The sequence below is a fragment of the Henckelia pumila genome, chromosome 4, assembly GCF_033568475.1.
Source record: "Henckelia pumila isolate YLH828 chromosome 4, ASM3356847v2, whole genome shotgun sequence".
Classification (NCBI taxonomy): domain Eukaryota; kingdom Viridiplantae; phylum Streptophyta; class Magnoliopsida; order Lamiales; family Gesneriaceae; genus Henckelia; species Henckelia pumila.
In genome coordinates, this window is record NC_133123.1 from 218,713,643 (window position 1) to 218,730,624 (window position 16,982).

The 16,982-nt window shown below is 36.7% G+C and overlaps 1 protein-coding gene across 1 annotated transcript; it reads right to left on the reverse strand.

Annotated features, from left to right (window-relative positions):
* Positions 1-1,933: 1,933 nt before the first annotated feature.
* On the reverse strand, positions 1,934-13,420 carry LOC140865563 (clathrin heavy chain 1-like). The gene is made up of 31 exons (XM_073270242.1): positions 13,161-13,420; positions 12,686-12,890; positions 11,655-11,743; positions 11,446-11,524; positions 11,217-11,344; positions 10,339-10,437; positions 10,146-10,254; positions 9,928-10,007; positions 9,584-9,811; positions 9,434-9,499; positions 8,854-8,970; positions 8,468-8,665; positions 8,232-8,348; positions 8,045-8,104; positions 7,830-7,916; positions 7,629-7,712; positions 7,371-7,505; positions 7,223-7,285; positions 7,048-7,152; positions 6,807-6,919; positions 6,460-6,712; positions 6,245-6,381; positions 5,877-6,155; positions 4,796-5,798; positions 4,183-4,668; positions 3,914-4,084; positions 3,654-3,839; positions 3,409-3,531; positions 3,115-3,225; positions 2,521-2,722; positions 1,934-2,416 (listed from the first exon to the last, which is right to left on the reverse strand). The coding sequence occupies exons 1-30, from the start codon at positions 13,203-13,205 to the stop codon at positions 2,558-2,560; spliced, it is 5,121 nt and encodes a 1,706-aa protein (XP_073126343.1). The 5' UTR covers positions 13,206-13,420; the 3' UTR covers positions 1,934-2,416; positions 2,521-2,557.
* Positions 13,421-16,982: the final 3,562 nt, after the last annotated feature.

Consider the following 16,982-nt stretch of genomic DNA (forward strand, 5'->3'; position numbering starts at 1 on the left):
ATAAGTCTAGACTCTGATTAGCTTCTATGAGTGGCTATTATTCTAGTTAAGGCTTTTAGTAGAAAATAAGTGATATGATGATTATCCGTTTATAGGCTTGGACTAGAGAGTCAGTATTGCTAGGTTGCTTGAGTTGCTTAATTGAGTTACAGACGTACTATCTGAGATATCCTGGTTGAGTAGGCATGTTCTATGTTTTCATGTTTATATGGCATGGATTATGTGCATTTATTATTCCACAGTTATTACAGCTACACGCATTATCATATTGAGTCTATACCTTGATATTACCAGTAGAGGGATTGCCCAGCCCCGAGTTATTGTGGATGGATTCCCTGGATTCGGGTCCGGTTACTTTGATCCACTTATTTTTATGGTATGGGAGTACCTCCTGATGCGACAGCCCAGCGTGCTACATGCCATGACGTCTATTGTTTGAGCTAGAGTTTCCTACCTTGATAGGTTTTCGGTACCCTTTAATTTGCATTAGCATTCATGGCATGTATATACTCATACTTTCGTACTGAGCGTTGTTAGCTCACATCCTTGGTTTTTGGTTCTGGACACTCCATTCTACAAGACATGGCTTAGGTTGGACGGACTAGGAGATAGCGATCGTTGAGTTTCAGCATGGTTGGATTTGTACCGTACCAGGTTTATTACTGGATTTTGAGTACCGTAATTCGATGGAGTTGTATAACATTTGTCTACACTTGATTTCAGTACCAGTTGTATTTCATCGGTGGTTTTTAGTTGTATCATTTTAGTTTCCGCTGTTTTTATTGATTATTATGCTTTAAGATATTTATTGCATGCTTAAACTTTGATTAGTAGGTGATTCCGAAACGGGTCACTACAATACAAGTGAAAAAATGGTCAAAACCTCTTTCGGGACATATTAGAGTCGATGTTGACGCGGGTTTTGATGAGATAAAAGGCCAGTTCAGAGCGGGTGTGATGATTCGGGTTTATTTTGGATCTCTGAGAGATGTGTCTTCTTGTGGTATTCGTAATCCATGATCAGTGCTTATGACAGAAATTATGGCTATCCATCATGGTATTTGTTGCAGTTAATACCGGTTTCGAAAATGTTTTGACTTCTTCGGATTCTTCCCTTGTTGTCCAAGCAGTGACATCAGCAACGGAGAACCGTGGTCCAAAAGGCATCATGTCAGCGGATATTCGAGCTATCTTCGCATCTGATATTTTCAATAATTTAGCTCATGTAAATAGACCCGCTAATAAGGTGGGTCATTGTATAGCACGCTTTGCTCTCTCACATCCTTCTTCAATGTCTTGGGTTGAATGTTTATTTCCATCATAGATTATGGATGTCTCTCCTGCTAATATTTAATGCATCTTATTTGCTTCAAAAAACAAAAATAAATACTATTATTATTTCATGCTCGAAAATCCTAACATGATGCTTTCTGAGACACGATTCATTAAAAATATATTAATATTTCAAGTATAAACGTATGCCAAATTCCCAAAGATTTCCCATGTAAGTTGACTTTACTTACAGATGTACAATTTAATATCTCAAACCGTGTTTCAATCCTTCGTAAATATTATTTAAAAATAAGCTGGTATTCGGTAAAAACAATTTTTTGCAATAAACTGTCAACTTAATTTATTTTTACCTAAACGATTATTTAAGAATTTCAATGATTTTTTTTTTTATAGGAAAAGACTTTGGATTTTGGCCTTTTGATGGTTTTGGTCAACGATATCATGAAATTTCATTTTTAATATATTGTTTTTTGTTTTTTTCTGTAATTTGAGTCTTTTTTTAACAGGCTGTACGACAATAAAATATGCAACACCACGTCCACATTCAAGTCGAAAAGAGATTTAAATTATGTTTAAAAAAAAAAAACTGAAAGATATACAACTAATACTAACATATGACAACATAAAAAACTAAATCAAAATGACAAATACAGCGAGCCAAATAAAGAGTCTACTTACAATCTTTTTGCTTCAAAACTACAACCATCCATTTTAATATTCCCGAATAATTTAAAGACTGTTTACGAACCCCCAAACTGCAACTAGAACGATAATATCGTCACGATCGTAGCTCACAACGCTGATGGATGACCAACAAGCACACTCAACTATCAAAAGAAATCTCATTCGTTTCAGGGTCAAAAAACACTTCACCCGAATTCTTAGAAGAGCAAATTAGAACGAACTCATCGAATATATCAAACCCACAAAACATCCCTTGCCTGCCTTGTTGGCTTCCCCCTTTATAAAATACAAATAATCCTTCACCAGTTCAACTTGCCGCCTATAGCTGCAAAAAAATTACCTCGACTACCAAAGAATATTACAAATGTATTGTATATATCCACACAGGTGACAGACAACGTCGAATCTCATTATTTTCTAACTTGAACTCAGCCAACTCCTGCAGCCAGTTAAATTTGGGAAATTTGAAATGCTTGAGAAAAAAAAGAAATTTTATGAACAAAACCCCAAACATTGTGTCCTCTTGTATCATTAAGAGAGTACCTGCCATGAACCTTCGACCATGAAACACTTCCATATTTCAATAAGACCCCATTGGTGGCATGCCAAATGGTGGCATCGGAGGCATGCCCATACCACCCATTGGTGGCGGCGGTGCACCATAACCACCTCCCATTCCGGGACCTCCCATGCCTGGCATAGGTGGAGCTGGTAAAGCAAGAGGCAGCAGCTGGGCATACAAATTCTGCAGCAAATAGGATTTTTATAAAAAATTGATGTACTTGTCAGAAGCAAATTTCTAATTCGACAAATATGAAATGTCTAGATGTTGGTTGCATTATTAGGAATGGTGATGCCACCAAAATCTTATGTATTGGGTACAAAAAAATATTTGTACCCAAATTTTTTGAAAAGCCATCAGAACAAACTCGTACAATCAAACATAAAACTTGCACCAAAATCAACACCAGATACATGATATAATTAAATTCAAGTAGCAAAACAGATTACATTCCTGCTCCCCCTTGAAAAAAAACCCAGATTGAGTGAGAAATGAATTCAAAACCGGACGTGGCAAAAATCATTTAGGTGTCCAAACATTAGAATTAAAACATGATCTTACACCAACAGGATTACCTGTTGCATGATAACATCTTTCTCCTCATCCTCTTTTGCCTTCACTTCCTTCATGGTCTCAATCTTGTCCTTAATTAGTTCATCAACTTTGCCAGTGTATTCACGGATAAACTGACATAGGGAACAAACGTTACACGTTTGCAAATGAAGTGTGTACAAAAGAATATAACATCTCAAGAAAATTATAACTTTAAGTTTCTGTTCAACATTTTAGGTGATCAAATGGATCAATAAGCATCCCGATAAAACATGCACACCGACAAAGGAGGTACAAAAAGAAAGACAAAGAATCACCTGTAACAGATAGGGAAAGGCAAAGTCAATCATGTTATTCATCCAAGCAAGCTCAAGCGCAACATCTGGGCGAATCAGATCATAACAAACGAAGAGGCACGATGCAAAGCACTCCTTCTTACCCTACAAAACCGTATAAAGAACAGCAACAAATTTATATAATATATACAAGAGTCAAGCATCTTAAATTCAAGTGATGTTAACACGCTGAGATTTACTGTCATAAACAAAATGATTAACTTTACCCGTTCAATGAAGTAAACAAGCAACTCTTCAGCAAGTTCACGATCACCCGATTGTGATGCTGTCTCCATTGCATCTTTGTAAAGGTTGTCTTTCTTCGACAATGCAATTGATAACTTCCACCTGCCGGCTTTCTTGTAGATGTAAGCAGCAACACGCCTCATCTCAAGAAGCTCGTGCTTCTCAATCTACTCGAGGAAAAAAAGATGGGTATATTAACCTTCAGAAGGAAGGATATAAAAGAAGAGGCATCACAATTTACCTTTTGAGCGAGACCAATCTGGTCGAAATTATCATGTAAATCAATTGATTCACGTAGTCTATCATAATCCTCTTCCTCTACATATATCTCATTGAGAGCTTCGTTCACCGCAGACACATTATTGCTCTGAACTGCTACCATATAAGGCTTAACAAGACGCAGATGACCTGCCTGCGTAGATTAAAATAATACAATGAGAAATCTCACCCAACATTTTCTTTAAAAAAAAATTTAAAGGTGCGAAAAAAAAATCATATAGAAAAACGAACTTTTCTCATTATGTCCACAACACGAGTGTGATCGATGCGAAGAGCAAGGACATTTAAGATATCATTGATGAGGTCAGGGTGCTCTTGCAAATAGAAGTGCACAGCTTTGTAATATAGCTCGACATTGGCAACTTTGACAATAATATCTTTGAATTGCATGTGTTCCCAAGCCTCCGGGGAATGATTCATGACAGTTGTTGCCGCATTATCAAACTCGTCATACTGGGCATATAGGTAAGTCAGTTCTTGCCAATGCTGCTGTTCATCGCAAGCTCGGATCAGCTTGGGAATATTGAGACGAGTAGAGAATAATTTGATGTGCTCCATAAGCTTCTCATGGCGGTATCTGGCATAGAGGACACCCAACTCGGTGAAGATCCCCATATGGGCTCGTTCCAATCCTAAACCGCTCTCCATAAGAGATATAAGCTCATTAAAGCATCCCCTGTTTTGATAATACTCACTGACCTCTTCCAGATCATCAACCTATAACAATCAAAAAAATATTTAGCTGCAATATTTGTAGTCCAGAAATCAATGAATATGAAATAGGGCATGCCGTTGTGATAAAGTTAATCATACACAACATAAAACTTGAGACTCTTTTAAGTACCTGTACAATGATGTTGAGACCACATATCTGAGCCAAGCGAAACTCCTCAGCATCAACACAGGCAAAGCAGACTTCTTTCCACGTCTTGGCGCTATTAGCCTTCCGTGCTGCGTCAACAGCACTTTGAAATTGCTTCAACTTCACAAGTGTGATTGCCAATTTACCCCAGTTAGAAATAAAGGCAAAAATAATCTTTGCAGCCTCGTACAAAGCTTCATCATACAAGCGATCACCAACATTAGGCAGATTAGCAACATTTGGCATAAGAATAAATTCTTCAATGTCACCAAGCCTATCAATCTTGGCGTATGCATAAATGAGCTCACTGTCCACTTTGGGTTCTTTAGTTTTTTGCCTGACCATGAGAAGGTACTTCACCAGGTCATGATAAACATCTGCATCCTCTGCAGCTCGGATGACTTCCAAGAATTGGGTGGCATCATCGGCACGTATAAATGACTCAATTGCATCACTCACCAGGCCTTCCCTGAGTTGAGCTCCGGCCACTTGACTCCAAACAGCATCTTCTTCGACACGGAATGCAAATTCTACGGCTCGGTTAATGTCTCGAATGTTATCCAGTAAAACATTAACAGCCTGGACATTCAAATTAAACTTCTTAAAAATCGCAAAAGCTTCTTCATATAGTTGAGCTTCCACAGCAACTTCTCCAACAGCTGGGCCATCAAAGTTATCAAGCCTATTAATATAGTCCATAACCCTGGATGGATCTGCCTTGATTGCAGTTAATATAAGTAAGTTTTGCAGGTTAAAGTTTCCACTAAATGCCGAATTTTGAAGAACAATCTTTTCAAGCAATTCAATTAGTTCGTGAGGAAGATCAGCTGTCATAAAAGCTTTAACAGCAGCAGAGACTTGCTCTGGGCTCTTGCTTTCAGGCAAAGCAGTTGATACAACTTGATCGATGAGCAGCCTTCTGAATTCATTTTCTGGATCTAGAACTTTTCCCCACAGATCAGAATCCATACGTTCAACCACATATCTGATACAATAAAAGCAGTGAATTAACTTCCAGGAAACAAGAAACTAGCCATACACTAATCCTATACAACTTACGGACCTGGCTTGCAGTTTGAACAAAGAGTTCTTATTTGTCACATTAATGAGTTCATCGTCACATTGTCCTCTTCTGTACGCGATGACAGCAAGGGTAGGATCACGCTTCTCACAATACTTTCCCACAACACGGGAATCATAGTATGGGTTGGTGTTAAGAAAGTGCTCCGGATTGTTGTTGCTATCAATTATGATTTTACCTAAAGCATTGTGGACATGCACATCTTGGCTTCCTTCACTCACAAGATGTTCCAAAAATTGAGTAAGTAGGCGGAGGCGATTCCTGCATACCACCAACCATACATAAGGATATGAAGGAAAAAGGTACCTGAAACTACCTGAAAGTGAAGTTCAAGAGAGCAGACAAGGTACCTTTTCTCACATTCTTCCACAAGAGGCTCAACTGGAAGCAGAGAGCGGACAGAAAGGATCAGACCTTTAATGAAATCCTCGGGACATTCGTCATCTAGGAGTTGGCCAACAACCAATGGAGCATTTCCAGGATTGACCTATCCATAAATCAAGAGATTTGAAGTACACAAAATGATTTCCCAAATTAAAAGAAAAGCTTCAAACGAAAATAATACCTTTTGCACATAACCTTCAATGTAACGAAGCATGTTGTTAGAGTATAAGTAATGCGTGAGGTCTGGAACAAAACCAAAGCGGTCACAGACATTGATAAGTGGTCTTGCATCTGGAAGTTTTGCTTCCATTAAAAAGTTCTTAGTCTTTTCAGCATCATAGAAATTTGATTCTCTCGTCACACGCTCCACCTCTTTAATTTGTCCAGTTTTGGCAGCAGCTTCGATGTACTTGAAGTGAATCTCAGGATCCTCACTGCCACAGACCAATCATATTTCCACATACGAGTAATTAGCAAGACAAACATACCCTACCGCGATTAGAAATCCCGTGATTCTACAGAGATTACCTAGAGCTCAAATACGACCCCAAGAAGAAATACAATCCTTCATAGGACTTAAACTGCTCGAATAGCTTTATGCATACTTCAACCCCCAATTGTTCACAGTATTCTTTCGCAACCTATATACAGTTGAACAGTATGTATAGCGGATACAAGAACAATAAAACTAAAAAAATTGGAGTGACAAAATATTTCACAATTCTTTTTCCGGAAGATTTCTGAATTGAGTTGGTACAATAAATCCTACCTGAACAATTATCTGAAGATTTCCCCTCAAATTGACTAGTAGAAGATCTTTCATACATTCCAGTGCCCATTCCGAAGAAAGTGTCCCAAAGAACTCCACGAGTCCCTGAAATTACTACATCATTACGCACTAACAACCAATTAATGAACACAAAACAGTCATAGATTTTATTAACCTGTGGCTCGATTGCATGAGTATTGACAATAACACGTTTGATATCTGGCAGTTCAGAGTAATGCTGCGGGCACGGATAAAATGTTAAATTAAATGGAAAACTAAGCATGCATAACAAATTAATGATGCTAGATGATGAGGCATTAAACCTGAAGTGCTCGAACATAAAGGCCAGCTTTTTCACAAAGTTGAGCAATCCGTGGCCTATCATAATGACTAAACATGCCATTTGCCAAAATAGCATCCGCCACATTAGGAAAGGTCACAAGGTTGATCTCCAGGACCTGAAATAACATAGCAAAATCATGAAGCAATCCATCAACAAAAATAAAGAAAGATAGATACTGATTTACAATAGGAAGAGCTTTAACTAGAAACTGATTTACAAGTTTTAGTTACAGATTAACCTTAGTTTGCAGGAATGCATGCTCAGGCAAATTCGGCTTCAGGACATCCAAAAGAAATGCTGTTGCTTCACGAATCATATTCCTCTGGACCAAATGATAAAAAAATTAAATATTTTAATTAATTAAAGCATAAGATAGGCTTTACCCAGAATGAAGGTACGAAAAAAATCAGAATGTTTCAAATATACAAGGCGTTCAGACCTGTAGAAAGAGATCAGTAATGGTATTGTAATCAACAGGACAACCTCCTTCCATTTGAGACATCATAAGTGCGAAATTAACAGCTCCCTGAAGGGACAGACATAATCATTATAAAAATACTTCTAAATATCATAACACGCTGATCATAATGAAACCGAGTAAGTTGCACAGCATCTAAAGATATTTAAATGTCACGTAACAAGATCCAAGCATACCTGAGGATCTGACCGTAGTATGGTTTGCAAAAGGAACAGGTAGTCCGGTGTGTAGCCAACCTGTTTCAAGATAAACAGGTATTCTTTGAAATCTGACATAACAGTAGGAATTTGAAATCAAACAGAACAGTAGGAAAATGACGATAAAATGAAACGAGCAAAAAATCCAAAAGTACTCATCACTTGCCTGTTTCGAATATATCAAGATTTTGTCAAACTCACGACGCTCGGCAAAGGCTGCAACAACTTTTGGCGTTGCTCTGGCTTTGATAAATATTTTTAGTGCGAGGTCATTGTCAACAGTCTATGAAAAAGACAAGGAAAATGCAATTTTGGATTACAGAATAAACAGTGCAACCTTGAACCACATTATTTGAACAGTATACAATCTGAAAATGGTTGAAGTTTCAAATTTATAATAACCTTCACAAGGTCTCCAAGTTCCTCACTGCACTCAAGTTTATCTTCAGCCAACCAGTTTTCCAATAGATTCTTCTTGTTCTGGTTGACAACAAGACGAGATAACTCCAAAGATTCAAACGCATTTAGTTTTCCTTTAGTTAACAGCGTCCCGAAATACTGCAGCAATGGTGGTGTCTGCCCACTTTGAACAGGAACACTCTGACAAAAAACACATCAAGTCAAAAAGAAACTCGGCACGCGACCACGCGTTGAAAATAAACAACTGTTTAATTGCATTCCTGCTGCAAGAAAATTCTGAAGATATCCAATGGAATAATATTTTTATGCAAAGCTTCTTAAGCACTAAAAAATAAAACACTTGATAGCTAATGTAGAAGATGATGTACCTGAAATTTAGCAACAGTGTCAGGTGTCCGAAGGATGCCTTGAGGAGATTCTGCAGCAAGCTCTGCGGCCTCTTTATATTTTGTCTGAGCAAACAATTCTTGGAAACGTTGGACAACCTGAGATGCATTAAGAAAGTAAAACAAAGATTATTTGTCTCTCATGAGATTAAATCTTTCAATAAAAACAAAGCATATTCAACAGAACAAAAGGAGGGAGCTCCATAATCAAGAAAAAATTAATTAGATAATGGAAAAATTAAGCCAGGCAGCTCAGAGTAATATTCCTGAAATTGCACGCAATCATGGGAAGATTTGAAGAAACAAAATATTGAAGTTACTTAAGATGACATAAATAAAAGGGATGAAAATTATGGTGCTTCACAAAACAAGTACAGCTGTTAATCAGAAAACAGCCCAGGGGCCAGGCCTAATTTGAATCCACCAAAGAAACATGCTCAATACGAATTCATGTCTTAAAGAAAGCGTCCATCAATTATACGCAAAGTGACATCATTCTTCCCTCCATGCACATACCACGTCTGGAGAAAAAAAGATGGTTAAAAAGACAAAATGAACTTACCAAATTCTCGGCACCAGGAAGGTTTCCTCTTTTTGCAAGATTGACAGCAAGCTCCAGATTGTTTAGCTAAAAATTACCTTTTAAGACTCAATATTTGAAACCGTGGTATACTATGAATTACTCATAACATGCAAAATTAGATTAATATACCTGGCCACTGACAAATGGCACAATAGTCGCTTCATTAACTGTGGCGAGTAAAACCTGCCCTCGCCTATTAATAGCATAGAAACCTCCAACAGATGAAGCTTCTGATGTCAGGAAAATGGGATCTGGACTGATTCTATTCCTGTATACTGCAGCAGCAGATTCCAAATCATAGACAAAGAGCAGCCCCAGCTTTGTAATCACATAAATAAGACCATATTTATGAGATATCTGCAAAATTGGCAGAAATGTGCATTAAATGGAAATCAGCTGCAGAGTGGACTCAACTAGATAGGCTCGCTAGCAGAAAGAAAAACAAGTTACTTTAAGTCTTTAAGAAGGAATACCTGCATGGCCACAGGAAAGTCGTCAGCAAAATCTGGAGGAAAGAACAAATCTGCTTGCTTTTTTGTAAAAGAAGGTTTCCCTAAAAAAATTGTCAGGGCCAACCAATAAGCATAAACAGAAAAAATCAACATTACAAGTATCTTGTACAGCATATCCCAAATCAATAGCTTCTGAAATGATACAGTTAAAATCAAAATTGAATGAAACTTTTATCCACCTGGCTGAGCACCAAGCTCAATAACATGCAACTTTGATGAAATTTGACCAGAATTTGAAGATTTTGTAGCAAAAGAAATAAGAATGGAATCTTTATCATTTCCTGCGACCTGCCCAAAAATATCAAAGTTGAGAATGGATTTTGCTCATCTCGGAACAAATCAAGGAAAAGAATCTGAAGAAAAGATGCATACTCTGAAAGAAGCAAATGACGCCGCATGTGCTTCAAGGGCCTGACTGCGTTGCTGATCGACAGAAAACAGCTGCATACTTCCTTTGACCAATTGAGGGCGCTAAAATGGAATTTAATCTCAGTATAATTCTTGTAAAGGGAAATACGCAAATGTAAAGAGCGGTCAACAAAAACCTATATCTCTAAACTAAAGAACAGAACATCCAAGCAACATTGATCCAATCAAAAACATCACATTACATATGTGGCATACCAGGAAAAAACCTAAAGTAGAGTCCAACTGGATAGAAATAGCAAAGCAAGAAGTGATTAAACAACAATAGTACTGACCCTAATCAAAGAGACAGTACCTTAAACTCCAATAAGATCATGAAAAAAGTAATAAATAAATAAAAAACAATGCATAAGCAATACTTCAAACAGCAGTAGATCAATAGTTAAATACAAATAGTGTACTTTGGCAAAATATGATACCCTTAAATGACCGTCGTTATGAATTTGTTGATCTTGATCAAAACATCATTAACAGCAACAACTATCATTCTGTATCATGTATACAAAAATAAAAATAGGGGCTAACCAAAAGCCAAATGTTATAAAGTCTAACATAACAATCATTCCTTCCAAATTTTCTTGTGTCACCCACTGTTTAAACTTTAAACTTTAATGCATAAACTCTAGCAAATTTATCCATAGAAAATTTACATCAATTAAAAAACAGCAAAAACTAAAATAACTATTTGTAACTGTAGAAAATACAAGAGCGACATTGCAGGAAATGCATAAAAAACAAACTATACATCACAACACATGCATACTGCTGATGACCAAAATCATAAAAGACACAAGTAAGCAAAGAAAACAAATGCAAATACCCACCTCAGGTGAACCAGGAGCAATGCCAATCAAAACCAGCCACTTTTCAGAAGGATCACATTTATAATTGATGATTTGATTATTTGCTAAGTTAGCCGTTCTATCGAACATCTTTACAGGTTCAGAATCACCTACTCGGAAAGAGAGACTTTTAAGGAAAGCCGGTACAAGCCCCTTTAAGAAAACGAGAAATGTAATCATGTGAGTGGCAGTCCTAACAATGAGATCTCACCTTCAATTGACCAATGATAAACTGAGGACTGTGTCACCAAACCCAACATCTTTGGGCTAATCCATTTCCAAAACACGACCTGTCAAAAATCATCAAATGCAGATCAGCCAACAGCAAGACCTTAAATATAATACACAAAGTGACAGCTAGTATATGCAACCACCTAAAGCATTGATAGTTGATACGCTCTGTTAGTTGTAAAATCTTACCTGCTCAGGCATCTGATGTGACTTCATCTTTGCTTTGGCTTCAATGTTAAATATTTGCAAGTGATCTTGAGTGGTTCCCGGAAGTTGAGCTACATCGAAGAAATAGCTTCAACATATTGATGAAGATAAAAGAAAGACATGACCAAGTACTTCAATGTTTTCCATTTATGATGCTGTAAAACAAAATTTAACATGTAAATTCATACCATCCAGTTCGACAATTATGGGAGTGTAAATTGTCAAACACACCCAAATATGTTTTCAAGCAATATGATTGGTGATAATTCTCATCCCAATAATCTTATGAGACAGGAGGTAAAGTTTTCACACATCAGATTGTATAGCATGTTTCAACATAACAAAAAAAGAAGCAAGTAATCATCTTCATGTCATTTTCAGGATCAGGATATTGACATTTATTCCCTAGTTCCAGCTATTATTGTCAGTTGCCTTGTCTTATCATTCATCAAAAGATATATCACGCAGATAATCTAATTAGATTTAAGGGAGAAATAATTTCCAAAATAATAATTAGAACAAGCTTAAAGGTAAATAGGAAGTAGCCATTATCTTTACATCATTTAAAAAATCAGACTCCTCACTTGAACATATACTACTATTTCTTACAGATGAAGGATAAACTTGGAGAAATATAGAGTATTTTTTCCAAAAATATCCAACTTAATTACCTTTACCTTTTTTCGCAGCAGTTTTCTCAAAAACTGCGGACCCAAAAAGAATGCTCCAGTAGTAACTCATATCCATGCAAACTCGAGTCAGAATATAGAGTATTTTTTCCAAAAATATCCAACTTAATTACCTTCACCTTTTTTCGCAGCAGTTTTCTCAAAAACTGCCAAGGACCCAAAAGAATGCTCCAGTAGTAACTCATATCCATGCAAACTCGAGTCAGAATAGATAACCATGTATTGTCATGTATTTAACTATCTATCTTATTTTATTAAGATTCTTCGCAAACAATACAACCAATGAACTTAAATTAATTAGAATGCTCTGCAGAATTCATTTACCTTTCAATGCCAAAATCCTAGTATTTGGATTCATCAGTGCGGAATCTGCAGTAATAGGCCGCCTCAGTGGCTGATTTGGCAAGCTCATATCAACAATCACAACGCTGTTTTGAGGAGAAGTCTCCCGAACACATATATACTTATCAGATTCCATCGTCACATTTGTAAAGGTAATGAACTGAGGATTGATCCCTATGCTAGTCAGCTGCAATCACACCATAAAACACTAAACATCCAATCCCAAAACCACAATCTCAAATCACCAAAAAAACTCAAAACAAAATAAACAGATCTGCAATAGAACTACACAATACAAATAAAAAGGCACAATTGCCCAATTCAAGGCAAATCGCCGAAACTATAGGCACACGAATCAACCAATTATCAACAAAAAAATCGAATAAAATTACAAAATGAGCAGCTAAACGATAAAAAAAATTAAACAATTTGAACAACAATCAGTTAAAACAATTACCGTGAGGGCTTCTTTCATGGTAATGGGAGCGTTAGCGGCCGCCATGATGAGCGAGTACTCAGAGCTTCGAGATCGGAGCTCCGGATCTGGAAAATGATGGGGGAAACGAGAGCCAAAACCGACGACGTCACGGCGGATGCCTCCGAGATCTGGAGCAGCAAAGAGAAACCCTCGCGCGTTCCGAGAACCGAAGAGAAATGAGATAGAGATCTAGAGAGAGAGACCGGCGAGACTGCAGAGGAAGTCGAAAAGTACGCATTTAAATATCATATTTATACATCTCTAACTAAATTGTTTATTATTATTATTATTTTATATTCATCGGTGATTCATGATTGTGAAAATTATATATCGAAGCTGGTCGTTTATATGGAAAATTTCGTTCTACTTTTGTTATCAAGCATAAACATTTGTCGTCATTTGTAATGTTTGCTGCCGGTGTAAAAATTTCCGAAATTCAAACCCTTCTTGAATCTCATTTCATTTTCGTTCCGAAAAAAATTCATTCCCATATTTTTTAGATCCGAATTTTCATGATTTTTCTCATCCCGATTAATATTAGGAGAGGGATCCGTAATAAATCTTTATCCTGACGAGATTCTCGACCCATTCCAAAATAATATTATAAAATATTTTATTAATAATTTTATCAATATATTGAGCTAAATGTTATTGTGTTTCAACCCATATAATGTTGGTCTCAGGTGCAATATCACGAGATAGAAAATATGAAAATTGAAGAATAAAATAGACACCAAGATTCATATGGAAAACCTCCAAAAATTATTAGGGTAAAAACCACGGACAAGATGAAAAGATTTCACTATAAAAAAATCTATCTCACAAACATATATAGAAATACACTCAAAATTATTTGAATGCTTAGAACAAGAGAAAAGAACTGATTGTGGGATGATTTATTTTGATGGATGAGAGCTCTATTTATAGAGCTCACTCTGCTCGTAATTGAATTTTCCTGCAATCCTTGCAGCACATTTGACCTCAACGTGTTCCATTGATTTTTCAAAGGCCACCTACCATTGGCCAATTCTTCCAACATATGTTGTCATCTTTTATGGCCAATTCTGTCGACATTTATCCCACTTGGAGATTTTGTAACGTCCCAATTTCTCAATCGAAGCGTTACTCAAACATACATACTTAAAATTTGGTAAAAAATAAAATTTTGCGGAAGCATCATCTTCTTTATTAAAAAGTGCGTATAAAAAGTGCACAAAATTAAATAGCATTTAAAATCTTTGCCAAACATGACCATCAACATAAGATTAAAAATTTGTTTGTCTCTCATCAAATAAAAATGTTTAAAACATCTTCCAGTCTAAAGCATTCACACTCATGCATTGCCTGTTGGACCGACCTCTGCCTCTTCTTCATGCCCGCCCACATAATCATCAATAAAAGCATCCACATCATCGTTACCTGCACCATTCAAGTATAGTGAGTCGAAAGACTCAACAAGAAAATGCAGAAAAATGATTTTCTAACTTTAAAAGAGAAAACATTAACTTAAGCTTTCATGTAATATCATCTCGTATGTGTAACAATAACATAAAATATTTGGGGTGATGAAGTATGAGTAGTGTGGTAACCGTCATAACGAGTCATTCATAGTTTTCCGTTGATCAACAAGCATATGGCACTACGCCCGTAAACTTTCATTCTTTGGATAGCCGCTCCGGAGCTCATCCCGAAGTACATACCTCATATAATCACCACAAGACCCATAAATCATCAAAATATTTTTCATGTATCATATCATTCATTTATCATATCATATCATGTCATTTCCATAAATTTCGTAACATGCTCATAAAGTTTTCCGTGATGCTACATGCTTAAAATCCTTCAAAATATTTCATGAGAAATTAGCTTTCATGAGAAAATCACATAATCAAACAATACATAACTTGACCGATCCACGTGAGGCATTCTGTCCGTCTCGGACCTTGAAAAATTTAAAATTCTTCATGAACATTGTTAAAAATAATTAAAATACATTAAAATATCAAAATCATGATTTTTAGGATCCAAAAACTCGTAAAATGGGGTGGGATCTACGAACCTACGGTGCGCCCGCGCTATCTCCACAGCGCGGGCGCGCCAGCCCTTGTGCAGCGCGGGCGCGCAGCATGCTCGCACACCTGCGAAACCTCGGTGCGGGTGCGCTGTTTCAGCAGCGCGGGCGCGCTGCCTGTGCGCAAGGAAATGCGTAGCTTCGGTGCGGGCGCTCTGCTTCAGCAGTGCGGGCGTGCCGTTGCGACTTCCTAACTCCGAAAACTGATATTTTCTGCATTATTTCAAAACCCACAATGCTTTGAGACGTTTTTCCATCAAAAATAGCGTTCAACAACATCAAAACTTCAAAATAACTTGTACCAATACATAACTATTTCAAAGATTTTGAATCAAAAATCCTCATATCTACTTTTACCCCAAAAATCTAATTTATTGCCTTCAAATCATTCAAAACTCCATAAACATGAACCGAATCGCAATTAAGCAACATACTCATAAAATTTTCCAAAAAAGAACATGCATAGATCACCAATCAAACACGTAGGGTTTTACCTTGAAATTACATATATTCTTGAATGAGTTTAAAAAACAGTAAAAACTTGCCTGAATCGACTGATTGGGATTAACCTGGACGGCGAAACGATCTAGCCTCGAGAAGTCGAAGAACCCTAGATTGGAGATCGCAGTGTTTGAGAGAGATTTTTGAGAAAGGAGCGTTCAAATGAGAGAGTTCAGAATAAAATTCTGAACGCTTATTTCTTTTGTGACTAATGGGCTCTAACACAGCCCATTAGTTATATTTAAAATTCTTTAAAAATTTACTCTCACATTTAATAAAATACACTGCATCCCTTTAAACTTAATTTAAAATAAACATATTTTTCTTAACTCAAGCCAAGGCTAGACTCGTCCCTACGACCCAAAATTAATATCAACCTAAAAACTTTAAAATCATACATATCACGTAACATTTCAGGCATTTAATTAAATCACATAATTAAACATAACAATTAAATATTATAAATAACATGCATTAAATCATATAATTTAATCAATTAATCGTGATTAAGCTAGTGAACTTTTTGGACCTTACAACTCTACCCTCATTAAAAGAATTTCGTCCTCGAAATTCAACTTACCAAACAGTTCAGGATAGCGTGCTCGCATATCCCGCTCGGTTTCCCAGGTAGCTTCCTCAACCAACTGGTTGCGCCATAAGACTTTCACCATTTGAATCTCTCTGTTTCTCAACCTTACGAACTTGTTTGTCCAAGATTTGAACAGGCATCTCCTCATAGGATAAGTCTGGCGTCCATTCCACTGGCTCATGGCGAATAACATGAGAAAGATTTTCCACATACTTCCTTAACATGGAGATATGGAAGACATTGTGAACACCTTCCAAGTTTGGCGGTAGTGCCACTCGGTAAGCTCGAGCCCCAACTTTTTCTAGGATCTCGAAATGTCCTATATATCTTGGACTCAATTTACCTTTTTTTCCAAATCTCATAACTCCTTTCCATGGTGACACCTTTAAAAATACATGGTCACCTACTTCTGTAGTGACCCTGCATGGAATCACCTACTAACTGGCAACTAATAGCATGCATTAAACTTAATACAACAAAAATATTTAACAGAGTAAAACGTGTGGAAACATAATCCATAAATACATATCAGCTTAGTAAAACAAGTCTAGGTTTAATACTGTAGTGATACAACCAAATCGAAAATCTTAAAAGTAACATTATACAGCTATATCGAATCCTGCTGTATAAAATATCC